General features: G+C 40.2%; 1 protein-coding gene and 1 long non-coding RNA gene across 2 annotated transcripts in view; one reads left to right on the top strand and one right to left on the bottom strand.

Moving 5' to 3' along the window:
* LOC137877216 (anoctamin-4-like) overlaps window positions 1-16,389 on the top strand; it is a 35,972-nt gene extending 19,583 nt beyond the window's left edge. Inside the window, exons 14-29 of the mRNA XM_068716969.1 lie at window positions 448-544; window positions 1,181-1,241; window positions 5,574-5,656; window positions 6,344-6,484; window positions 6,613-6,777; window positions 6,939-6,975; window positions 7,113-7,224; window positions 7,793-7,850; window positions 9,717-9,814; window positions 10,277-10,419; window positions 11,427-11,579; window positions 11,693-11,840; window positions 12,462-12,581; window positions 13,187-13,292; window positions 14,412-14,616; window positions 15,933-16,389. Coding sequence (XP_068573070.1) covers window positions 448-544; window positions 1,181-1,241; window positions 5,574-5,656; window positions 6,344-6,484; window positions 6,613-6,777; window positions 6,939-6,975; window positions 7,113-7,224; window positions 7,793-7,850; window positions 9,717-9,814; window positions 10,277-10,419; window positions 11,427-11,579; window positions 11,693-11,840; window positions 12,462-12,581; window positions 13,187-13,292; window positions 14,412-14,603 — 1,714 coding nt within the window. The 3' untranslated portion in view covers window positions 14,604-14,616; window positions 15,933-16,389. The remainder of the gene's footprint in view (window positions 1-447; window positions 545-1,180; window positions 1,242-5,573; window positions 5,657-6,343; window positions 6,485-6,612; window positions 6,778-6,938; window positions 6,976-7,112; window positions 7,225-7,792; window positions 7,851-9,716; window positions 9,815-10,276; window positions 10,420-11,426; window positions 11,580-11,692; window positions 11,841-12,461; window positions 12,582-13,186; window positions 13,293-14,411; window positions 14,617-15,932) is intronic.
* On the bottom strand, window positions 1,571-4,575 carry LOC137877217 (uncharacterized). Its single transcript, XR_011103515.1, has 4 exons — window positions 4,299-4,575; window positions 3,561-3,671; window positions 2,823-2,966; window positions 1,571-1,915 (listed from the first exon to the last, which is right to left on the bottom strand). It is a non-coding gene; the product is annotated as an uncharacterized lncRNA (long non-coding RNA).
* Window positions 16,390-27,214: the final 10,825 nt, after the last annotated feature.

The following is a 27,214-nucleotide window of genomic DNA, read 5'->3' on the forward strand; positions in this document are numbered from 1 at the left end:
CAGATAGACTATTTATTTAGTGGAGAAGTCAGGTAACTTTCCTTAATGGAAAACTAATTTAGTATTACAGATAAGGCAATGGAGTGTGAAATTGTCCCTTGTTATTTATTGTATTGGACACATGTTAAATGAAATAAAGGAAATTAAACGTATTCAGGATTGTCCGGTTAAAGTAAATGCTTAAGATGTAAATGCAAATGTACTCAGTCATCTCTTTAAAAGAATGTGCAGTGCCGCAAAATTAATTGTTTTTTCTCAGACGAACAACATAACTTTTACAACTGAGATAAAAAACTTAAAGAAACACGCAGTGCTGTGCTTGCCTGCATATTTTCGGAAAGTTCAACGTTGCATCAGTTTAGGGTTTTTTACTGTGTTGCACTAATGTTGCTAGACATTGCGATACCAACTTAACCAGAGTTTGATAGGCTACATGTTGTTCTCCAGTAAAGAAATCTGCCAGGCTACTGACATCATCATGTGCCCCATCTGTGACCAGTACTGCCCCTACCTGAAACTGTCCGACAGCTGCATCTACGCCAAGGTACTGTCAACACAGCAACGGGACAAAATACTCCCAACTGATGTTTGCACTTTGTAATTGTACTCATGGAAAATGTGTGATGAGCCAACTAAGTTTATCAGTATGTAACTTTTAGCCGAAATGATTAAGCAAATTAAGCACTGTACTGGGCTGCTGTACAAACATGGTGGTGCAACATGGCGGACTCCGTCAAGAGGACCTGCACATTCACATGAACAGAGGAAGGAAAATAACTCTGGATCAATGCATTTTACAACTTTTATATAATAATAATAATAATAATAATAATAATAATAATTCATAATAATAATTTAATTAACTTCAATTTTCAGTGCTTGTATGGGAAAATTAATTTACCTAAAAAAAAAGAAATGATATGCTGATTTACAGATGTTTCTTTCCCAATATAAGTCTATGGGAAAAAAGTGTTTTTGGGCCACATGGCATCACGTGATGGATGGCTTGATGTATTGTAGTTATGAAGGGATTATCCTAAGCTAACGAAAACACAACAATAGTTTTAGGTTATGCACTAAAAAAACATTATTATAAATATCCATTTTGGCTAATAGATCACCCTAAATTCTACACACTGGACTTTGAACTTCAGCTAAATCTTGCTCTTCTTCTTCTCAGGTCACCCATCTATTTGACAATGGAGCAACTGTTTTCTTCGCTGTATTCATGGCTGTTTGGGGTAAGTTCACATTTCTGTCCAAACTTTCAAGGTGTTTTTTTTGTTGTTGCCTAGTATTACACCCAGCAAACACATACCAACCATATAATTCAATTAGAGTTGTATTTCTATCCATCTGGTGACTGTAAATCCAATATTCACTCTCCTTTTTGCTCAGTTTCAGTCTTCACTGCTGAGGGAAATCCGGAACGATGTTCACCAGCTAGTCCCTAATTTTGTCTGCTGTTCAGTGCTGGGCAGGGAGCTTAATACAGTGGCTTTATCAGAGCTTTATCACTGAAAACAGTCATTTGACCCATTGTTCACATAAAGATATTGATTAGTGCGGCTTTAACTTTTTAAATTTTATTATTGAAAAAAATATATCACAGGTCTCTAAAAAGTATTATCACTACATTTTAAGAGTGACACACATTATTGCATTGCATGTAGATTGTACATTATTTTAAAAGGATGCATTCCCGGTATTCATCGTGATGGCTTTTGGTGAACACCAAGAGGATCAGGAAGCTGTCAGCGCTGCACAAGGTCCCAGGGTATGGGAGGTGCAAACAGAGAGTTTGTAATGGGCTCATATTCCTCAACTGCTGCAGACAGGGCAGGTGTTGAAACAGCATCATCATATGGCTGATAGCTGGCCTGTTTATAAATGTCTAGGTGGAAGCATGAGGGGGCTGAGGGATAGAAAAGAAAGACAATCACTCTGCTGAAGTAAAAGATATTCAGAAGGAAAGTCTTCGAAAATAGATTTCAACTGAACAAGGTGACTGTCAAGGCAATTTTCAAACCTTGGTGATTGTCTCAACCACGAAGAGACGACACTCACAACTCATGCTGCTTCTCTCACTTCATCCCATGCCATCTAGGGCTGTACCGAATAGTTGGAAGCTTCATTCAAATTCTGGCTGTGCAGGATTGTTTCTGACTTGATCTAAACATTTTGAATAACTCCTGAACGAACTTTATTGAAAAATTGATAGATGTAATCATTTCCAAAATTCACAACATGTTTTTATCAAACCAAATATTGTTCTTCAATCTATATTTGTTGACGTTAAGCCTTTTAAAAACAACATTTTCACTCACTCTCCAGCTTGTCGCACACAAAGGGAGGTACGCACCTGTAGAGAAGGTCCAGTGTAGCAGGAATCTAATAGCACCATGAATTTAATTTATATAACCACAATAACAACACAAAAAATAGGGTGATTGCATCATAAAATACAACATTCAAAGCTTCATTCGAAAACCCCAAGAGAAGCTTGAATGTTAAAAGAAATGGCATTCAGTACAGCAGTACAGTACAATGCCGTCTAAATATCATTTAATCTGAATGATATGGGTTCAAAATACGCTACAAAATCAGACCTAGAAGCATGAATTAGTAGTTGCCATTGCAATAAACTTTTGCAGAATAATTTTAAGTATGAAAAAGGTTTCTATGAAATACTGGCAATGAGTTAGTTTCTCGAAAAACAACTCACACAACTTTTAAAGTTGCATTATTTGCATGTTATACCCACCTAAAATACCCCTTGATTCCAAAACAAGAACATGCAGCAAATTACAGTAAACACTCACCAATGAGTTTGTTAACGGTCTCTGGGTGTTTGAGGGCCTCTTGTACTCTGTTGTCTAATCTCCAACATCTCAGCATGAAGAACAGAACTAAACACAGCTGTAGGGCAAAGGTCAACACGCCCAGCACGATTATGATGTTGTTAACTGTTGAGGGTAAAGAAGACAGAAGGGGTACAAGATTTAATGTGGTTTCATAGCTCAATGCAGAGGCGTGACACCAACGCTGCCAGGACAGTTCCCTTTTAACTAAAGGTGTATGCAGTCATTGTTCTATGAAAGTATACTTTGTGCTTTTTAAACTTCACGAGAAATTGAATCCCAGTGCCGTCAGAACATTTACAGGAGTTTGAATGTGCTGGAGCCAAAAGATTAAAATAAAAACTGATTTGTTTAATTCATAGACAGTAAGTGCTGTGGCTCTCCCATTACAGTATACTCATAAAAGCAGTGCAGGCCCTGTTGCATTAGTGTGTGTTAATAATTCAGATCCTTAGACATATTCAGACAATGTTCTCATCGCAGTGGAAACTCTATCAGCTTCACAAGTATAAATGTTTGATGGCGAACTGTAGATAGATTGGGACTAAAGAAAAAAAACGTAAAGCAAAACATTAGAAAACCATTTCTAAATGTGAAGGCATTACCAAAAATTAAAAATGCATACAATTTTGACGGAATAGATCTCCTTAGAATCATAAACTTTTCCTTGTGAGACTTTCATTGGAAATGTTACAGTACCAGCTGGAGATAGGTGTGGCGTTGACTCCCAGTGGCTGACCTCTGGTTGAGTCAGGTTTTGGTTCTGGAGAAATCCCATCAGTCAGATCATTCACTGCTCCAGGAGCATCCCTGTGTAGCAGAGGCATTTGCTTGTATTTACTTGCAACCTGACAGTTAATGTCACAGACTGTATAAGCAGTGAAAAGCAAGGCCAACCCTTTCACTGTGAGCAAATAAAAAATGTATATTTTGTTTCGTCTTCTGTAGATACAGAGTATATAAAACCCCCCCTGCCTTTAATATAAAATTAGTTTATTGATTCTCCCTCTTATCTTGTCTACAGACTCTACTGTCACCTCTGAACACTGTGCCAACGCACAGATTAAAAGTCATGCAGCCTATCGAAATGTAAGGTTGAAAGGATCTACATATTACGTTTAATTCATTGTAAAAGACTATAGAAAACTGCTGAAGGAAAATGTTTTTTAGGGTATAAAAAAGGATACGGCGTCAGATAAACATAAATACTGAAAGGGGGCAAAAAAACGAGTAATAAAAGATCTGTTAAATAAAAGTGCATAAAATATATACAAGACATTACACACAGGTCACACAAACTAATAATCTAACTAAAAACATTGCTAAATGATATTAAACTTTTGTACAGGGAACTCTATGAAGAGCAATGTGGAAGAGAGCTTCACAGACACACCAGAGCCCAGTCTGGAAGTATTTATTGTGCGCTAATGTACTGACCTTACAATAACTGCCTCTTGGAAGTTGCTGCTGCTGCTGCTGCTGTCCAAGTGAATGCAATTTTGGGGCTCGACTGCAGCAGAGATTCCGCTCAAATCCCTTCATTAAGGTTCCTCAGAAATGGGCTCCCCTGCTGGCTCCACACAGGGAAGCGGTGCCCTTCTCAGACAGCTGCGCCCACTGTTCAAAACACACTGCTCTGCTTTTCATGGACACGATAGAGAAAATAAACTACGAGCTTTGCTTCAGTGTTCAGTGGAGAGGCATGGTGTGTTTGTCTGCAATAAGTAAGCTATGCAAAGGACTTTGTTCGGCCATATCTACCCTCCATGCCAGAACCATGTGACTCTGCCTTCTTACCTAAAAGACACCACTGACTTCCGAAAAAAAAATGTCTTCATTCAAGATCTCCAGGAGACAAACTTATTACATATTATGGACATTGTAAGCCTCTACACAATTGTTCCTTACAAAGAAGGTTTAGAAGCACTAACCCTTATTTTATTTATTTTTTTAAACTCCCCCTGCAGTTGTTTTTTTTGGTGGAATTTGAATTTGGATTATTTTTACTTGCAGTGTCAAGGCGTCGGTACGGGGAGTTCATATTCCACCAAGTTAGACTAATTTATTAATTGAAATAAATGAACCAACCCGGTTTAAATGGTGCTTTTGATATGTTGATGACATATTTTGCATATTTGATCAGTACTGTTTTGGAGTGACACGAATGGTCACGTGCAAACACCTGACGTGGTTATATCTGGACCCTGGTCTTGCCTCCTGCCATGGTCCTGCCTGACACACACAGCTACTATCATTATTATTTGTAGTCGCATTTGTTTCTATTGCCGATACCATTACTGCTTTTGTTATCATTGTTATTCTACTGTATCTACTTCTGCTATTATTACTAGTAATCGTAATGTTTCCATCATTATCATACTTACTACTCTCATTATATGAATCATTTTTGTCATATGCATTGAATGTGTTGTAACTCTGTTATGTTGTTCATTCTGTACACATGACATCTGTCACACTTCTGTCCATCCTGATAGAGGATCCCTCCTCTGTTGCTCTCCCTAAGGTGTCTTCCTCTTTTCTCCCTGTTAAAGACTTTTTTCTTCATCGATGTGAGGGTCCCGGGACAGAGGATGTCGCATGTGTAGAGATTGTAAAGCCCTCAAAGGCAAATTTGTGATTTGTGATTTGTGATTTTGGGCTGTTCAAAATAACTTGAATTAAATTGAATAGAACTTTCATCATGTGTTTCAGCCACGGTCTTCCTGGAGTTCTGGAAAAGGCGCAGGGCTGTCCTCGCATACGACTGGGACCTCATTGACTGGGAGGAAGAGGAGGTGAAGCACTTTCTTGTATTTCTGCATCTGTGGTGAATCTGATTACAGATTAAGTGAGATGTGGTGAGAGGACATCTAATAAAAAGTGAAAAACAATTTGCAATAAAAAACAATAAAATGCCATTTTAATTTTTCATTCAGAGTTTTATCTTCATAGTTCAATTTAGCTAACTTGTTTCTCTTTGGCTTTGCCCAAAGACGTTTCATATCACATAGACAAAATTTCTTACCCTGGAGAAATGCTTGCCTGCTCATGCCTTTTTCCAGTCTATGCTAGTTTGCAGGTGGGACTGTTGCACTGAGAGCCTGCGCCAAGGGAGTCCGTCTCAAATCAATGCATGACTCACTGAAAATGTACCCCTACAAAGCCGTCATGCTGCAACTTGGGTTTTGTCAGAACTTTTAGTGGGTTTATAATGTGCCTGCCTGTCCTGTGGATCAACCTCCAACCCTCTTCCGTCAATCAAACTCAAACTGGTAAACGTGTTCCTTGAAAGGCTGCTGTTCGTGGGCGTCAAAGGGACTCAGTCTGCTTTGTACAGAAAAGAAAACAAGACTCATTATAAACTCTGGGATTCTGGGTTTTGAACTAGAAATATATCCCATAGCTTCATCAGAGTTTTTAAAAGCTAATTACAGTCACTGACAAATTTTGCTCATGCATGTCTTGGTCCTTTTCTCTTTCAGGATGAGATACGGCCCCAGTTTGAGGCCAAATACTCCAAGAAGGAGAGGATGAACCCTATATCTGGAAAGCCTGAACCTCACCAGGCTTTCAGCGACAAATATAGTCGCCTCATCGTCTCAGCGTCCGGGATCTTCTTCATGGTGAGTGTCTGGGGTAAACACACGTCAAGTAGCAGGTGTGCCACTCTCATTTTTGTCTTAGAGGTCTATTTATGTCAATGGGAAGTCTTGTTCCCGCATTTCACTGCGGTGTCGCTATGATGTCGCAGATTCTGGTGGTGATTGCCGCCGTGTTTGGCATCGTCATATACCGCGTCATCACTGTCAGCACCTTTGCTGCCTTCGGCTGGGCCCTCATCAGGAACAACTCTCAGGTGGCGACCACCGGAACGGCTGTGTGCATCAACTTCTGTATGATCATGCTCCTCAACGTGGTGAGTGTGAAGTGGTACATAAAAAGGCGGTGATGATCATGACATCATCACAACCCAGATGCAAAAATAGTGTTTTTTTGGTGTTGTTAAACAATAATAACTTTACGATCTATTTAACTTCCTCCCTCAGTAATGGGTGACACCATTGTGTTTTCTTCTAGCTCTATGAAAAGGTTGCTCTTCTCCTCACTAATTTAGGTAAGCACCAGTAGATCGAATGTTCTTGAAGCTGAAAGGGTGATGCAGACTTAATTACTACTGTACATTACTGTTGGCTCCGTACTGAACATACAGTGTTTTTATCAGTTTATCAGTTTCTCTTCGTGCCACCACAGAACAGCCAAGGACAGAGTCAGAGTGGGAGAACAGCTTTACCCTCAAGATGTTCCTTTTTCAGTTCGTCAACCTCAACAGTTCAACTTTCTACATCGCCTTTTTCTTGGGAAGGTGAGAAAAGTCCTGCAGAACTCGCAACAAATACAGTTAAACCAGCGCAAACGGTTATGGTGTGTGATACTCGTGAGCGGGATTTCACTGCTCTGGAAAGTCATGTGCTTGAAAATGTTTATTCCCTGACAAAACTTACCTATGTCTTCGGATGAAACAGAAACGTAGACGTGTGTGTCATCTGAGTAACGAGACACCAAATTTAAAAAAAACTCCCCAAGGCACACAAAGTATTTTCAGCTTTTACAGTAAACCAGTCAGGTGTGCAAGAAAAATCAACCAAAGTAAACCTCCCACCAAGAGGTTTACAGCTTTGAGCATTATGCCCATTCTAATAGATAATAAGAGCTGATCAGGGATGTGTTTTTTCTACTGTTTGATTTTTTTGTGACACTGTATCTCCATTTTTCAACAGGGCTTTTGGTTTGTCAATATAACATGATTAAAACTGATAAAAGGTCAATATGTTTGATATCAAACACATCTCTTTGGCCACTTCAAAGTTGCCTGATATTAACTTTGCCACCTGACATAAGAAAGTTATTGTTTTATTCCCCTGGGTTGACAGATTTACAGGCCGGCCTGGTGCTTATCTACGCCTCATCAATCGCTGGAAACTGGAAGAAGTGAGTAATTACCTTTCTTTCCCATAAGGGAATAACAGCAAAGCTGTATGGATCTAAGTATTTCCAAATTGGACATCAAGCTATTATTGTATGCCCAACCACCGGGCGTTTAACCTCCCTCAGCAGTAAGCGTTGCTGCCAGCAGTACTTTTGGGAACATGCAGGGAAATAACACACACTGAGGCAGTCTTAGGGGACAAAAGGCCTGAGTTGATGCTTTTATGTGCTGAGCGAATGTGTTCCCACTAGTTCCCATGGCTGCTGAAACGGAAATGGACAAATTCTCTTTATTGTGACATGTACAGTACAAGTGCAGCGTCTGTCGGCCGTCTGTGGCCGCTTGGAGGGATTGGTGGCTTTTATGAGCAATTACAAAGCAGATAAAAGTTGCAGGGGAACATCTGAAAGTTGTTCTCCAACAAAACATTTTGGTCATAAATGTATATGAGTGTCGCAGACCTGTTCTGTCTGAATTGCTTGCTTTTGTAATTTACCTGAGTGCTGTACAGCATGAGGCTTTTAAATAATGCTGGAAGGATGAAATTAGAACAACACATAAGGGGAAAACGACAGTTTTTGCAAGTATCCCTAATCAGGATTGTAAAACAACTCCATTTGAAACTCTGAATGGAATACAAGATACATTTTGAAATCCATGGAATATGGAAAGATGGTAACAATAACCAATATGTTACCAGCACAATTACTTTTTAACAAACTAATTCTAAGAAGGTCTAGAGTATGTAGTTTACTCACACCAGAAAAACAACATTGTTACATTTATGGGGTGACAGTGGCTAAGTGCAGAGCAGGGCCGTCCTCCAATCAGAGGATCGGCGGTTCAATCCCTGGCTCCGCTAGTCGCATGTCAATGTGTCCTTGAGCAAGACACTTAACCCCAAAATGATCTATAGTATAGATAGATACTGAATTGTAAGTCGCTTTGGATAAAAGCGTCTGCTAAATGACTGTAATGTAATTTACTCGATTTTTTTGTGTTTTGTTGATGGACACTATTCTCCCACAATGCAATGCACAAAAGGAAATGGAGAAGCTGCTCACAGCTGCAAAATGTTGAAACAAATACCGTGCATGCCCCATAATACCATATAGTTTGGACTAAAGACAAATCTTCATAGTAGGGGTGTTCAATTCACATTATGAAAGCTATACCCACCCGGGGTAGCTGGCAGAGGACCAAATTGTTACCATTACGGGACACCTAGCCAATCCTATCCCTCAAATCCTACACAAGGCAGGTCTTGCCAAGAAATGCAACCCTGACAGGACACCTCAAACTGCTAACAAGGTCAATTATGATTCTTTCTAATATAAATGTTTGATCCATGAAGGTTTTGACCCGAGAAAAGTGATTTAAAAATCCTTGAGTTCGTCACAATACCAATGGGCCGAGCAGGAACTTGTGTGAGGGGCTAGCGGGCAATTCTCATTAGATCGAATAGGCACAATATATTTTGGTTCTTATTATATATCCATGATTAAAATTCACAAAGAGAAAGCAAATATTTTTGGAGCTGTTTCGCCATCATTTGCAATTGATTCCATTGTATTCCTTTGCAGCTGTGAGTTGCTCTTCCATTTCCTCTGTGCAATGCACTGTGGGAGAATAAGGTGTAGCAACAGCACACTCAAAGTATTTTTAGAATGCATACTGACTTTTTGAGTATACCCAATTTTGTCACTTTTCTAGAGTTGCATACTGCATGCAAATTTGAGTCAGAGTGAGCTATGCTTACAAAACCTGACAGAGGAATGGCGAGTCTTTCTACAGCAATGCAGAGTGCTATTGTAAGCCATTGCTACAGTTTGATTTGACCCTTCCTCTCTCTCTCCTTGTTGCTGTAGTGCCACCCCAGTGGCTGCCTCATTGACCTCTGTATGCAGATGGGGATCATCATGGTGCTAAAACAGACCTGGAACAATTTCATGGAGCTCGGCTACCCGTGAGTGTTTTTTCTCACCTTCAAATGTCAGACATACCAAAAATGTTTCTGACCAAACCACCAATACTTGACAATTAAATCAACAAGTTCAGTGTTAAAGTTAGTGTGAGGAACTTTAACTGGTTATGAGAGACCTAGGCCGTGTTGCTGGGCCAACTGGAGGGAAAGAAGACTGGGGAAAACCAGAACCAGGTCTGGGTGGGTGAGACTGTCAGGCCCTTTTGCAGTAAAATGAGAGGTTTTCTAAAAGGTCTTTGGTGCTCGGATACGCTACCGCTTTTGTCCACAGGGACCGCCAAAATCGACACAATATTAAAGTTCCTTGTAGTTGTGGTTTAAGGTAAATATCCTCAGTCAGATGTTGTGCAAGTCGACTATTTCCCTGACTGCAGATGAAATGAAATCTTGTTTCAGTTCTGAATCAATCATCTCTTGTTGTTTGTTCTGCGGTTGTTTGGCTAGGCTGATCCAGAACTGGTGGACACGGCGGAGGCTGCGGAGAGAGCACGGACAGAAAGCCAAGGCCAGCTTCCCCCAGTGGGAGAGGGATTACAACCTGCAGCCAATGAATGCCTATGGACTCTTTGATGAATACTTAGAAATGAGTATGTTTTGTGCCATGTGTACATTTTCTATTGAGGTTTAGCACAGATAGTAAAAACCTTAACCATGTTAGCCCCACAACCTTAGATATCAGGTATAAGGTTATCCTAATTGCACTCTACGGCTTAATCCTCTATAATACAATTTTTTAAACGATAAAACCTTTTCATTTGGAGCCGTAGCTGCTGCAGTACATGTCATGTAACTGTGACACTGCTTTGCTATGGATTAAATTTGGGCTGGGAGCTTTACCACATGCTCGCATCTTTATTGTTGCTCTCCACTGTTGCAGTTGTGATTGAGCGAGTTATATAAAACAACCAAAGCTGCACTAATCAATACTTTTACATTAACAATGGAAAAAATGACTGTGTAATAGGAAAGGGATCACTTGTATTGATGAACCCACAGAGAATCATCACTCAAATGTGCAGTTTCCTTTAACATTTTAGCGCCTTTCAACTTATTGTTTTGTTTTTTGCAGATCACAAATTTATTTTGGTTCACACTAGTCTACACTGAACACTTAGTTTAGCGCTGGTGGCGTGAAGTCATGTGGCCTGGTGTAGTTTGTTTATCACCTAACGTTAGCTTTTTACTTCTGGTAATTGTATTTACGCTTCAAAAATCCTAAATGGGGTTTTCATTTGTGAAGATTATCTTGGTGATCCAAAATTGGAAGTATTTTAATACTTTGTTTTCTGCAATAATCCAAAATCCAGTGGAAAAATCTGTTGTATTTTTGTCGAGGTAACCAGTGTGATGCTAACTTCCAGGCTAGCCTACAAAAATACGTCATCACTGCAGCACTCTATTTCCCTCAGGAGTTGATGGAGAGAAAACAGCTATAATGAGAGTGAATATTGGACATATTTTCATCAGGTAGCCAGATAGAATGTATCTTTCGCATCTGCTGTACGTACGCAATTGTTTGCTAACATGTTACTCATGATAAACCTCTATAGGAACTATGGGACCTGAAGGCTTGTGGATTTTGTGTTTGTTTCAGTTCTACAGTTTGGCTTCACCACCATCTTTGTGGCAGCTTTTCCTCTGGCCCCTCTCTTAGCGCTGCTGAACAACGTCATCGAGATTCGTTTAGACGCCTACAAGTTTGTCACACAGTGGCGGCGACCTCTGCCCTCACAAGCCAAAGACATAGGTGAATGTTGTATTTATTTTGTCCGGCACAAGAAATCTTTGAAGTTTTAAAGTTTTCTGTTTTCAGTTTTTTTGGATATATATTGCATGTCTAATTGTATGCGTCTGTGGCAGGGATCTGGTACGGCATTCTGGAGGGCATCGGCATCTTGTCTGTTATCACCAACGCCTTTGTCATTGCTGTTACCTCAGACTTCATCCCTCGCCTTGTTTACGCCTACAAGTATGGACCTTGTGCTGGTCAGGGTCGAGCAGGGGAGGGGTGAGTGATGATTTAACAGTTAATTTGTTTTAGTGTAGTTAATATTAGTTAGTGATAAGCTGGTCCGTGTTAGTTCCTTTGTTTCTTTTACTTTATTAACTTAGTGTAGCAGTGTTTTAGGGCTGTACCAAACAGTTTTAAGCCTCATTTGTAACGTTGACATTCAAATTCTAAAATCAATATTTGAATGCTGCAGTTTTTTTTTTCTGCACAGTTGTAAATAATGATTTGACTACACTTTGACTTTGACTTTGATCATTGTTTTCCCTATATTCACTTTGCAGCAGCATCATTTACAGAATTCACAACATATTTTTATCTACTGAAAGGTTCTGCTTCAATCCATATGTGTTGGCGTTTAGCTTTTCAAATACAACTTTTTCACTGCGGTCAAAAGGCTGTTTGCTCTCCCGCATGGTACACACTGATGAGTGATGCTCATTAAAGAAAGTTGATTTAATAAATTGAGGATTTTGTTTATTTTTTTGTGAGGGTGATGACGTCATAAAATATGACGACAACAAAAAAAGACATTTGGTACAGCCCTACATTGGTTTATATTTTGTTCCTGTTTTAGAAACTGTAAGTGTTGGATAAAATGATTGCTCATATGTTCCTCAGGTGTATGATCGGTTACGTCAACGCCAGTCTCTCAGTGTTTAGGGTGTCTGACTTTGAGAGGAGATCACAGCCTATGACTAATGGCTCCGAGCTGTTTGGAGAAGCTGTTAAGCATTGTAGGTAAGCCGTGTGTATGTGTTTGTGTGTGTGTCAGCTTTCAGTGCTCATCAAGCATAAGATGTTAAAAATATACTGTAAACTGTCATTTCAGTGCTTGTTACACTAAAAAAGCAACTCGTCGGAAGCGTATTAATTTTAACAGGATTTGGCAGCAAGCATTTGCGCAACGCCAAAAAAGTGTGTGTGGGTGTGTTCATCAATCACTTCATTAATGATATCTATTAACCAACACACAGGCTCTTTTTGAGCTCCGCATAAAATATAAATCGCAAAATAAATAGTTCAAACAGGAGTTTAGATGTAACCCAGAAACCAGCTTCAGCCAGATTACACCAAGTCGCAAAGGGAATTTAAAGTCAACATTTTCCCATTACACAAAAGACAAACCTCATGCTAAAAACAGATGTTGTACACAAGCTATTGTGAAGCTTGATAGGACATTTATCTTTCCTTGTATGTATACAGATGTTGCATCCTGAGCTGAACTCCACAGAATTTTACTCAGATTTGTTGTTTGTTCGGTTTTGTAGTTCAATGAATCACTGACATGAGTTATCATTAGCGTTACGCTGTGATGACCTTTGAACTCATGTTTGACCCACTAGATATCGGGACTACAGGGAGCCTCCAGACACTGCCGAGCCCTACTCATACACTCTACAGTTCTGGCACGTCCTGGCAGCCCGGCTAGCATTCATCATCGTATTTGAGGTAAGTGTATTGAATCTGTGACATATGGCACCAGACAGCTGGCTGGAAATGGATTCTTTCATATTGTTTTGTCAATGCATTTCACCTCTGTCTTTCTTCTCATGAGTGTCCATATATATCTAGCTGTAATTTGTCACAGCAAATAAAGAAGTCTTGTGGTTTTAAAGTGACTTTATTTTCTCTGTCTACATCTGACAGAACTATTACATAAAAAAGACCTTTAGGCTCAGAATATCAACTTTTAAAACCAGATTAACTCAAATTGTCTCTCTTAGAAAGTTGGCTTAAAGCTTAGTCCATGTGCTGACAGATTTAACTTTAAAGTCATGCTCTCTGACAGATTATTCAGATTATATCAGTGAATACCACTTGGCACCACTAGCAAGACCCATCCAAATTTCAAAATAAATCACTTTGATGAAATCCATTCCGCGAGACCAGGGAGTTTCGTGAATGGTTATTTCACCATGTCACTTTAAGGTTTTGGATATCCGTTTCGTCTGTTTTCACTCTCGATTGCACCCGACCACGCGATTACTTTGACCTGCTCCCAGCTTTTTTATCAGCAGCCTTAGTCCAGTGCACACACTGCCAATAACAAGCACTCACAGAGGTGCTTCTAATTAGTCTTGTTCAGTTTACGCTCCACAAAGTCACAAAGTGGTAAGATATGTTTCAAAAAGCCACTTAAAATAAACATTAAAACTGCACCAAATAACTTTAGTATACAAACAATGTTTGAAATGATCAGGTGTAAAGTTTAAGGTGTTGCTTGTAGTAGAAAAAAAAATAACAGTGTGCAGATATTTCCCCCTGTAAATAAGCAACTGTTTGCTACACCACGTTAATCATATCAACTTTATAAAATCAATCAATCTACTTCTTCTCCCCTCCAGAATCCAAAGATTATATAATTAGAAATAGCGAAAATAGTCCTTCACTTGCATTTTAAATTACAAGCTATAGTTGATAACTAAATAATCGTCTGTCTCTAACTCGCAGTGGGTTATTAAATTCCCTGTGTTTGTTTGTTCCCGCCTTATCACTTTAGCATTTGGCTTGTTTTTTATTGTGGAGGTAAGGCGTTGGCATTTGTGATAACGTTCTCTGCTTTTGCAGCACATGGTCTTTGCCATCAAGACCCTGATCGCTTACCTGATCCCTGACCTCCCCAAGGACCTGCGGGACAGAATGCGCAGAGAGAAATACCTGATCCAGGAGATGATGTATGAGGCCGAGTTAGAGAGACTGCAGAGGGAGAAAAACGAGAAGAAGAAGAAAGACAGGGCCCATCACAAGGAATGGCCCTGAAATGCACCAAATGGTACGGCCGGAGATCCAGTAACTGTTTGTGCACGAGATCATTTAGCTCTGTCCACAACTGGTGTGGGGTTCACTTTGTGGCAGCGGGCCCTGAAGGCCATCAGGGTTTAGTCGAGCGTTAGCAGCTCTATCCTGCTGGATTTGGGGGAGCTGGACTCCAGAAACCCCAGATAGTGTTATTCTAACATCTCAAGTAGTGCTCACTCGAAAGAAGTTTCTCTTGCAGCATTAAATTGTTTAAAATATGAAAAATGTAAGCTATGCAGCCAAACAGGAATATTTTAAGATTTAAATAACAGACTGATGAGACTCATTCATTTTTTATAAACTAGCTTTACAGAGCAATTCTAGAACAATGTTGTACAATCGCAGCCTTAGCCTCAGTCTGTTAGCTTAGTGTCATGTTAGGGAGCAAATTTCTCCCTTTTACATGATTTTTATTTTATTACTGGTCGGTTGGAAAGATTTAGAGATCAGTCGGAAGCAGAGTTTTCAAACAATTTGTGGACATAACGTTACAAACGTTAACTTTACAAACAAAGAGACGAATTCTATGAATTCTGAATTCTTTCAAATGCAGTCAAACGGCTGCAACTAAGTAACCTCAGCCAGGTCCTGCTCTCTCTCACACATTACATTTACTTTAAAAGTTTAATAGATTATGGGTCAAGAAATTAGTTCAACACGTGTCTCGCTCGTTTCCCCTTGGTTTTGTTGTTGTCTGCACTCGTAGCTCTGCCAGGTGGCTAAAAGTCTCAGTCCTACTGACCGAGTATTTATACGTTTGTTGGTTTACAGAATTTTTTTTTGTGAACTTCACAAAGGTTTTGTAGAACCTAATAAGCATAGACAATAACACCGGACACGCCCAAAACAGGGTCAGTAGGATTTTTAAAAGTCTCTAGTGTGGGTGTAGCCTGAACGAGTATACATGTTAAGACCTGCAGCAGGTTATCAGGTTAAATAAAGAGAAGTTTTCCATTCAGTTTTATTACTCTCTAGTCTTAGACCACAAATACTTTGATTTTTAAGATTAAATGAAGGATTTTTTCATCATAAAACATATCAAAGCTACTGAATGCATGCTAGAAAAGTTAAAAGCAATTTAAGATATATTTAAGAGGCCAAAATCAAGTTGGAACAAAGGGAAGGAAAGGAAGCGTGTTCAAAGGAAAATTCATGTATATTTTTGCCTTTCAGAGCTGCTGCACCCTAAGACCTAAGCTGTGTAGAAATAGAAATCAAAACATTTAAAGTATAACGCTGTATGTTTCCCACTCTTAACAGGCCTTACCGTATCCTTTTTCTGATTCCCAGGTTATCGGCTGGTGTTCGGTTTTTCCGCTGCACAGTGGAGGAAGGAGAAGAGCGCTGGGTTTCCTGCATGATACTGGACCCTCATACCTTCCTCTTGCCGTGTCAGACCAGCACCCCTAGCGGACAGTTGATGAACTGCATCCAGCGGGGCCACCCAGTGACCATAGGGCCCATGTGTCTACATTCAGTACGGACGTCCTCTTGAACATTTTGGCAGTGGGTTTTGCTACCTTTTCTTTTTTTTCTCCAGATAGTTTCTACCGCTTTGGACTCTTAACAGCGTATGTCTTCAGACCCTGAATGTAGATTTCAAGCAAGACTACACTTTTACAGATGTCTCGTTTTGGATGAGAGAAATGACTCTATTGGGCTTACTGAATGACAAACCCTGTTTACATGTCTCCTTGTTTGAGGGGTTCACGTATTGATTTATTGTAAATAAAGATATTTAAATGAATGTCAGGCCATCTGCTCCGCTTTAGTGTGATGCAATAAAAAACTAGAGAATGCAATTTCTGAAGAAATGGCGGTGGGATTGCTGGCAGCTGAAAATCCGACTGATGGACAGTCGGGAGCTAAACTGCATTGCTTTGTGTAGCCTGTAGCCTGTAGCAGGTAGCTGAACTGCATCGCTTGATAAATAGCAAGCAGCTAATCTGCACTGCTGGCGTAACTTTGTATGAAGGAGCAGCTGAAAGCTAATGTTATAAAGTTATAAAATATAATGTGAGCAATGAAGTGTCTTTTTTGGAATAACTTTAAACCATCAGTTGAGTTCTAAACCCTATAAGCACTAGCAGGAAAAGTTATCGAAAGTTTTATTTTGAACGTTTTTTAGCGCTCAGGAAGCCCGTCGTAAGCTCATGTAACCTTTTTAGGGCTTTTGTTTTGAAAATCTCTGTCTACTTGAGGGTCCCCTTTTAAACTCCTGTTTCCATCTGTAGACTTTTATTCAGAAAGTCCTGTATACTCCAGAGCCTCTTAGAGAAACTTCCCTTATACTGTATGTGGTTACAAAACATTAAAGTGGTTCTCACTAAACAAAATATATTTAATTTATCTTGAGAAAGTCATAAATCAAAGTCCTTGTTTAAAGAAGAATGACTTGTAGTCAGACGTCGTGTCACGTCAGTTAAGAATCCACCAAGGAGCCTCCACAGAGGTCAGAGCTGCAGTCGAATTAGCAAATCTGGATCAGCTATGAGTCCCCACCTGCAATTAAAGATTGCCATGGGGATGGCACCTGCCAAGTGCGTCCTGGGTTCTGACAGTTCATTTCATGAGATTGTTCTGGAAATTTCCAATATCAGTTAACATTGAAGTCAATGGGGCAGTTGGGTTGCGCTCCTGTTACATTGAGGCTCATAGCGCAAAACGTGTTTGTCTGTTTGAGTAGATAAATACATACAATACAAATTGTTATTCCGATAATGTCCTCAATGAGCTGAAACTAAGAAACTAAGAAGAGCATAGATTGGATTGCAGCGGTTGCCCAGCAATCTCACCAATAAAGACAAACTGAGAAGAAGACTGCTCACTTCAGCATTCCCATCAGTAAAATCTATAAAAAAATTGTCTACAGTTGGCTTAAATGGGAAATGCTTTCCATTTAGATTCATAACTGCATTAATAAATAATATTTATTGTAAGGAGATTTGACTTGACTATGTGTGTCTTTCTTCGGCATTGTCAACATGTGGAACAACCCTGTCAACCCTTTCAACCTCTCTACAAATACACAGCAGGCTGGTCATTTGGTCAAAAAAAAAAAATGACACTCAACAAAGCCAAAATACAGAAAAGAGGAAACATACAGGCAGCATATGCTCATAAGAAGACCTCTCCACATTGTTAGAAACATTCTGGGAAAAAAATCATTATCTATTTTTATTAGTTTTGTTAAAATCTCTCAAATTCACAAAATGAATACTTAGGACCTCAGTGTCCCCAGTGGTAGCTATATGGCCTCCGGGTCAAAGGTTAACGGTTGTTGAGCTCAACCAAAGATTATTTTTCACACCACCAGAGGGAGTCAGAGCGCTTACTTACGCTTCAGCTGCAACACACTTTCACATTTATTCTCATACTTCTCATTACAAAAAAAAGATGATAATAATAATAAATAGCATAACTACCAAGTTGTACATAGAGTTATACAAATTTAAGGCATTTCAAAATGTGTGTGGTGTTGAACATTCTTTAACCTGACCACTAAGAATAGATACCAAGACGTGTGCCCTGTGCAGGTGGCTTTCAAGGCTGGCCAGCTTCAGTGCAGATAAGCAGTTTTTTTACAATCATCTTTATTGCTCCATACTTTACAAAGCACAGCACTGCCTGCATAATAATGTAATTTTATGAGCGTATCCACTGGAGCACTGCAAAAATCAATGATGCTTTTAAATACCGGTCTGTATGTACGAAGTTGCTTTTGATTCAGTCCGACAACACATTTCCACCGGGATTTACATTGTGTTGGACATCCCTGCGTTTTAATACCCAAACACATCTGTTTACACAAAGTTGATCGTTTTGAACATGCAAATAATCATTTGAGAGCGGGGGCTTGTCCTCCGGCATGGATTACTCTGGTGCGGTGGCCTTCGCGCAAACTCCATTTTGATTATTAAAAGTAGGAGACAGGGGAGGCAAACTGTGTTTTGTTTCCTATTAAGGCAACTCCTCTCCTCTCTAAGAGGATTATCCCTGACACACGCTCGGGAGTTACATAAGGCTGTCAGGGGATAACATCTGACATTTCCTAACATCCTGCATTTTGGCAGCTGAGCTGAGGTGTGGTATAGAACAGTTAGTGCGCAGTGTAAAAGAAAAGATGGGATGTGTGGACTCACTTTGCCACCACTGGTCTTTTACGGTATATGTAGAATGGACAGGCTTCACACCTTATTGCTATATATAAAAAAAGGATCTGATGTATGTCATCATAATAAAAAAATACACCATAAAAGCATCCTAAAGCATACCACAAGTTGCATGATATTAGCAAACTAAATTTCCGCTGCTGCATGGTTGATGTTGGTGTAGAAGTTGAGGAGGATCAGTGATTGTTGGAGCTCTGCAAGGCTTGTTTTTCACTCGTTAGTCCCCTTTTCCTGGCAATGCATTTGGCAAACTGCACAGCGGAATAAGTGGGGCACTGTGCCGTTGCTGTCATGTAGAGTAACGAGACAGATATGCGTCCAATAACAAACTTAGCCACTTTGACTTACATGCATATGTTCTATGTTAAATAACGCAACAACAAATAACCTCATTTAATTTTTTTCCCTGTGAAAGAGAAAAATGGCAGCAGGTTCAGCTATTCCGCTGAGATATAGTCAAAATTATGGGAGAGGACAAGAGAAAAGTGTGAAGCAAAAAAGTAAAAAAAAGAGCTATACATCTTCTTTTCTCATTTCTATGACAATGAAACAATAATGAAACATTTTTAAAATTACTTTGTATAATAAAGGTGCTGCTTGTAGTGACAAACCCACATTGTGGTTTAGGGCCCACAACGTCACTGTTGTGGTTCACTCTCATTGTTCACATTAGTCTCATTACTAGCTGTTCTAAGCTGATAAATCCACTGCCCAGCACCAAGTGGCTGTCGGACAAAGCAACATAGCGACAAGCTAATGAAGATAGCAGAGCTTTTAACAGGTAAAGAGCCAGGTAATTCCCTCAGGAGGTGGTGGAGACCAAAAATGGAAGAGTGAATGTCCGACTCACATCTGCCAGGGGGACAGAAACATAACTCCAAATGAATGTTAATGATGCTCTGTGCCTGCAGGGTGTGTAGATATGCATCAATTTTAAAGATGAAAATGAGTCAAAGAGGTGTTCAAAGCTTGTTGTAATGCCTTCAAGTGGCAAAAAAAACCAAACAATCACGTAGCTTAAAAACCTGACCCCAAATAAATGTGAAACGAATTATGTAATAAGTAATGAAGTCTTTAGTTTGAACAGATCCCACTACAGTGTCCAGTGCCTTTTAGCTGTGCTAGCTGTTCAACGTAACAGTTCGTATGACATCTTACTAAAAGTTACTCTGGTGCGGATCACCAGAGGCAGCAGTTCAATTGCATTGACTTTTGCGACTGTGGCTCAGTGGTAGAGCAGGGTCGTCCTTCAATTGGGAAATCGGCGGTTCGATCCCTGTCTCCGTTAGTCCATGTCGATGTGTCACTTAACCCCAACTTGCTCCAGCAGGCTGTTCCTGTGGTGTAGGAATGGTTAGTTAGTACTGATGGGCAGGTGGCACCTTGCATGGTAGATCCTGTCATCAGTGTATGAATGGGTGGGAATGGGTGAATGATGGCATGTAGTGTTAAAGCGCTCTGAGTGGACGGGAGACGAGAAAAGTGCTGTACAAGTACAGTCCATTTACCATTACTTGGACTGCTGCAGGAGTCAGATGTTTGATTGAGATCTTGGCCAAAGAGATTTACAGAGTATGCTAAATAAATTCCACAAAAATAGTGACGGTTATTAGGTTATACAAGATATGCTGGAGGAGATGCGCATCAAGTGAAAAAAGAACTTTGTACCTGCTGCTTGGTAACCTGCTCCTTCGTACACAACCTTCAGCAAAAGAAATGTTTTATTAGGTCCGCCTTTATTTGTGCACTGTGAAACGGACTAAGAAGCCCTTTGAGAAGGAACTTTCCAATAAAGAGCCCTTTAGAACAGTCACCACTTTGTTTTGGAATGACAATAGTTCATTACTCTCCACAACAGCCAAAAAATACCCAAGTCTTTGTCGTCTCACACCTGGTGACCTCTCAATTCCACCAACATCTGATCCCGCAAGCCATCCATCACACACAAACATTTTGGACCTAGTGGATATTACTCTGCCACAGACAACTGAACAGTTTGAACACAAACTTCATTTAATTCGTCCATCACTGTGGCACATGCCCACGCTCTGAGTGACTGCCTTAATCAGCATTGTGCTGCCATTGGAATCTCTTTTATTGGACAATTGTTAATTTTTTTGGGAACCTACCTGGACTTGCACAAAGGAAAGGCAGAAAGGCAGCCATACATTTGGGTAAAGCACTCAATTTTATAGTTGTGCTTTAAATGATGCATTCAAGTTCAATAATAAAGTATAATCATTTACAAGCTCCAGTGGTCCAGTTGAGCTTTAAATCAAAGACTGTTATTCCCTCTCTCTTTGCCTAAATATTTCTGTGTTCAGGTACTGGCTCCTTTCCCAAATCCCTCTTCACATGGAATATTTGAACAGAACAGGCAGAAAGCTGTGGTGGCCAGCACATGTTTTCTTCCTGCCTGTAACCTACACGCTGTACAAATGAACCACCCGCGTGCCAGAAGCATGCGTCCTTTAAATATCAAGGCTCCAGCTGCCTGGCATCCAAATTTCTGATAATGAGTGCTGCTTGTAAGCTGCCTGGTCGATTGTTTGCACTCACGGACATTAGAGAGTGAGGCCATGATGTCACATCCTGGATCACAAGCCAGGAAAACAAAGAAAAGACATGAAAATAAACACTCCTGCTGTTTCCTTGCTGCGGTTGCCAGGGCGACACAGCTGACAACTCTATCCCCCTTTCCCTTCTTTCCTCTTTTTTTCTCTTCCTCCCTCTGATTCACTCGCTCAGGCTGACAGTGTATTTTCTATTTATTTATTTTTTGTCTTTCAGGGGTGTCTGTCCTTTATTGCTATTCTTTCACACACATTCAGGTAGGACCACCATATATACACATACACATTCAACACATACTGATCATACTGACTCTTTCTAAAACTGCACTCAAATCTAAATTTATTTTTGCCAAGATATCATCATGTATCTTTGCTGTTTGCTTTGCAGGAATCAGTTTGACATCCTTGATATATACGTCAAACACTTATTGCAGGCCGCTCTGTCTGCTTCTCTCTAAAAACACTTCTTCAGGGAGTATAGTTAGTGACAGTGTGGGCTCCATGCTAGCTTTTGACAGCATGATGGAGTAGCAGCAGCTAACAACAAAGACTTAATTCTCTCTAGGTTCATGTCGAGCAACCCCTTAAATATAAAAGTAGTCATGAGATCCATTGTTAATGTAAAGATACTGATTGTAACCACTTTGACATTACCATAAGATACCTACATTTAGAATTAATTTTTTCTTCATCTTAACCTAAACTGTCCTTTATCCTAACCCAACACTAAAGTGCTCACTTTGGATAGGAACAGTGGGAAAGGCCTTCATACTAAGTACTTCTCATCTGCTCTACCCTTGTGAGGTCATTTGACTGTCATCGTTTTGATAACACACACACACACACACACACACACACACACACACACACACACACACACACACACACACACACACACACACACACACACACACACACACACACACACACACACACACACACACACACACACACACACACACACACCGCTCGCAAGAGTGGACCAATAATACGGCCTAATAACATGTTGAAGATACGGGTAGCAGCTCACATCCTGCCCAGGTTTTGACCCTTCTTTCGCGCTGAAATATTTGATCAGGCAATTTTTAAAGGCAAAGCTGTCACCACCTGCCTTAGAGACAGAGGAAATTATTTTGAAGATAACACACTCCTTTCACCTTCTTTCCCATGGAATCTGGGTCAGCTTCAGCTGCCGAATCTGTGGCCGGCACATTTCTTACATTTGTCCACACAGTATTAAGGCTTCGCATCTCCTACTGTCTCATCACAGTGAAGGAAGAGGGGTTGGATGCTGTGATTTTCTGCTGAAGGGCCATCTGACTTTCTTACATACATAAGAAAGTATGTGCAGTATGCACAGCAGTGAACACTTAATGTAGCATTAACAACAAAGTCAGATGAATAGGTTTCAAAAAACTGCCAGGGGTATACAGTTTGTGGTTTATTAAAACAAGAGTCACTTTGATGTCACTTAAATTGATACAGAAATGTGTCTTCTCCTAGTCATTAAGTCTGTGCCACAGTACCTACCTTTACCAGCATGCATTGCACATTAAGTTCTAAAATCAACAACACAAAAGTGAGCAACGTTAGCATTCACATGGAGTGTTTCTGGCCAGCTGGTGAACGCAAGTCTTTAAGTCTTAATTTACATTTTCCAAAACACCCCTGCTGGTCTAAGATTAGAACAGTGAGAAGTGGTCAGCAGGAGGTGAGGTTCAGCGCCTGCAAACACATTCCAATTTTAAAAAGATCACCAAAGCTCATCACAAGTGTCTAACACAGGCCTTCAGCCAGACAAAGCAAAGGTCAAGAAGTGCTTTCTTTAGAAAATGCCAGCTACCTGATGAACACAAAACTGGAACAAACATGAGCGCTAAACCACCGTGCCACAACGGTTCCTCTAAACAAAGTCTCACTAGCCAACCAAGTCATCCCAAGATGCACAACACAAAGGAAATCAAGCTCAAACCAATAGAAAGCATGCACTGTAGCGCTAACCCCTAGACATTGTCTTCATCCACATTCTCCACCTCACTATGTGAAATCAACAAACTAGTTGGTCTCCTTTGAAATTAACCACTTGGGCATACAGAGGAGATACAGCTCCTACAAATTTGTGCAGCTTTTCTCACCAATTACATGCACCAATTCTTAACTTAAACGTAGTGTAAATGAGTCGTTCTTTCTTTTTTTTTTTTTTTTTTTTTTTTTTTTACAAAGGAACAAGTTTGTAATCGCAAGCGTGAGTAAATCTAAAATCCTGCTCCGATGCATGTGCCGTTGTGCAAAAGAGCCAGGTTAACCTTCGAGAGTCGTTGCTCCAGACTCTGTTGTCCAGACTCTTGGTCAGCGTGCACCCCCTGCACCGAGGAACAAGTCACGTTCCTTAAAAGAACTGGTCATCTCATTACTATGGAAGAGCATCCCTTTTGTACCTTGGACCACTCCCACCTCAGGTGCAGCCAGTTGCTTTGACGACCCACCCAGGCTCCTGCAAGAAGAAAACCCCAGAGCAGCACAGGAAGCCAGACGAGTGGGCTGCCGCAAGAGCTTTAGAAAAAGAAAAGGAAGAATATGACACTTTCTATCGCAGTGTCTTGTACTCAAGGACAAGCCATGTTAGTTGTCAACATGTCTGCTTGGTTTGAATGGAATTGAAAGCTTTGTTAAAAAGCTTAAGCGTCACCAATTAAATATATACCAAGAAATTGGATAATGACTAAGTGGAACAGCCACAGGTTGGTCGCAGGAATACATGAATACACACTTGGCATTTTCCTTTCACTGCTGAAACAACTAGACTTTTCATGTCTCTGCTTGGCCTTGATTGATGATAATGTGATAATGTGTCACTTGACAAACGTTGCATGCGATCTCTAGCAATAGTCCTATACTACCTTCCTAAGGTAAAGTATAGGGGAGGGGAGGTAACTGCTATGGAAGCCTAAGGTGAAATGAAACAATTTTAATTGCGTCCATGCAAGCTTCCTGTGCCTGAAATTTCGCTGAGCTCCTCTACACTTCATTACGCCACCATCATTAGCATTTAATTGCAAATTATCTTGCTTTATTCATGGCAGTCATTAGCCCTCAGTACATGACCCTCTCTTTTGCCGCTTAAAGGAAATTTCCTGGTATTGTCACATTACCTTGATTATTGGAAAACACACACACCCCAGAGCCAGTCTTAAGAACCACATGAGATCATGAGAAGTGTCAGCTTTAAAAATCGATTTACAGTCCTTCTTTTTCGCTCGAAGGAGACAAAAATGCTTTTGAATGGTGTCAGTTTTTGCATCAAGTCTTTAGAGCGTGGTGGTGCTGCTGCCATTTTCTGTCCACTGCTCGAACGTTTGTTCCTTAAAGTCAGAGATATTTCATTGGCAATTTCACAGGTAATGTTCTGCGTATCCTGTGAATCCCAGTCAATTCTCTAACACTTGTCTGCAACACATGGCTTCAAAACTGCTTCAAAACTGCATTTTAATGAAGTGCGATATGAGCTCATGATCATTGCCACCTAGTCCCAACTCCTTTCTTTTGTGGCTTTGGAGAGATAATTCTACAACATTAGGTAAGTCTGGCTCTAATCTACAGTCATAACATTACCATTCCTCCCTATCTAATTGTGGGCTGAACACTCATCCCTTCACCGAAATGCTCACATCACTCAGCACTGAATCACATTCCCTCCTCTGTCTGCCTCCTCCACTCTCGCTCATATGCCCCTTAAACTATTAGTTGGTGGAACTCCCATTCTCTCTCCTAAGCTCTTACTGCTATGGTCTCGAGCACTCCATCAGTCGAAGCTGGCAAAAATGATGCTCATGCGCTTTGATTAGGACCTTTGCACTTCTTAAAACGTCACTTACAGTTTCTGTGTCAGCATATCAGAATTTGTCGGCTGCATATATTCATCTATAAAACTCATGATGCAGGCACATTGCAGTGTCATGGACACGGCTGCTCTGTGTTTTAAGAGTGCATTGGCGCCAACACTCCATACGTGGGTCAAAAATGAAATTTGTTTTGTTAACTTTCCCATGTTATCAGAGTTCTATTTAAACTTGATTGAACAGCGCCGCTCCCCGGCTCCTCTAGTCCATGTAGCTGTGTCCTTTGGGTAAGACACCTCAAATTGCTACCGAAGGCTGTGCCATCGGTCTATGAATGGTGGCACCTTGCATGGTAGCCCCTGCCATCAGTGTATGAATGGGTGGATGACATGTAGCGTTAAAGCACTTTGAGCGGTTGGAAGACTAGAAAGGCATTATACAAGTACAAGTCCATTTATCATTTCTTGTCAGGGACTCCTCGCCATTGCCTAGCCCCGCGGATTTTACAGACGAATTGGACAGTGATTAAATGGAGGAAGAAGAAAACCATGAAGAAGTCGTTTTTGGAGTGACATATAGAGCCTAGACCCGAAACCGGCAGTGCATCCCAATGGTAGGCTTCTTCTAGATGTCTGTATTAAAAAGCTTTAATTGGTATACAACCCCAAATGAAGGATGAGTCATCAACATTTTGTATCATTTGCCAGGAAATGACAGACTCTAAAAATAGCATTAAGATGACCGTAGTTATCGAGTTTTTTTGTCATTGTTGGGCCAAATACTGACATATAGGTGACGACCAGCGCAATACATATGGGACGAAACAACTTAAACATCAATGTGGATATCATGGGAACGTTCTGTCATCATAATCTTGCATAAACTAATCATTTCTACGCAATAAGTAGTTTATTAATTTATTATTTATGTGTTTTATTCATTCTACTGCCAAAACACCTCCAACTGGGTTGATTCAATTTCTCATGGCTGCTTCAAATGTAAATCGGTCTTGCTGTGTAAATCAACTTAGCCGAGCAACAACGCTAACTGGAGTGTGGCTCACAGTAAATATTGTATGTACCTGATATAAATAACTGATAAAAATGAAAAGCTTATTGGTCATTTTTTACACGCTTCCTTTTTGTGGGGCTATTGAAACAACATCTTTATTTTCTGAACAACTAAAGGAAGTTGATAAAAATGTTCAATGCAACATGCAAAACCAATATTTTTAAGGAATACGGTGGAATATGACAAATACTGAAAATACTGTCTTTTAATTTATGAGAAAAAGTGAGGTAGAAAGTCCATCTTGAATGCACGACAAAACCCTGCTGGAAGTAATAAACTCTCCCACTCTAATCCTCAAACACGTTTCCACCTTATTGACGCTGCCCGTACACCGTCGAGCAGAAGCTTCTCACAGTTATTACAAAACTCATATGCGCTAGATATATTTCATCCTGCAGATAATAGGATTTCTGTCCGTGTTATCACCGTTTCCTCTGTAATATATGGCACATGCTCTGTAGAGCATGACGCCCATAAGAAGCTGCAAGTACGCCATACATTCTACCTCTCATAAATCTGCTGGTTTCAATTATTTATCTGTTACATTTTTTATAGAGTAAATAATATTTCCTTACTGCGAATGTTTTTTCAGTGGTTATCAAAAATGAAACAAATGCAAATACAAATGCATGTTTAATGGATGTTCTATGCATGTCAGCAGCTTTAAGAGCATGTATAAAGGGAACAAGGTGAAGCACCAGCACTATAATCCCAACAGGGGCTGCACATGCTTCAAATACACTTCCAGCACTGTCATGTGTTGTGATAAGACGAAGTCTCCATCCAACTATTCATTCTTGATGCATGTTGTGAGAATATTTGAAAGGATCTTACATCATTTTGACAGTATGTGCTATAATTTGACTTTTGGCTCCAAATGGAGAGCTAATGCAATAATCTCAAAGGAGAATGAAAGG

The sequence above is a fragment of the Cebidichthys violaceus genome, unplaced genomic scaffold (genome assembly GCF_023349555.1).
Source record: "Cebidichthys violaceus isolate CVI_PGR_0920_01 unplaced genomic scaffold, fCebVio1.0.p SCAF_21, whole genome shotgun sequence".
Taxonomy (NCBI): domain Eukaryota; kingdom Metazoa; phylum Chordata; class Actinopteri; order Perciformes; family Stichaeidae; genus Cebidichthys; species Cebidichthys violaceus.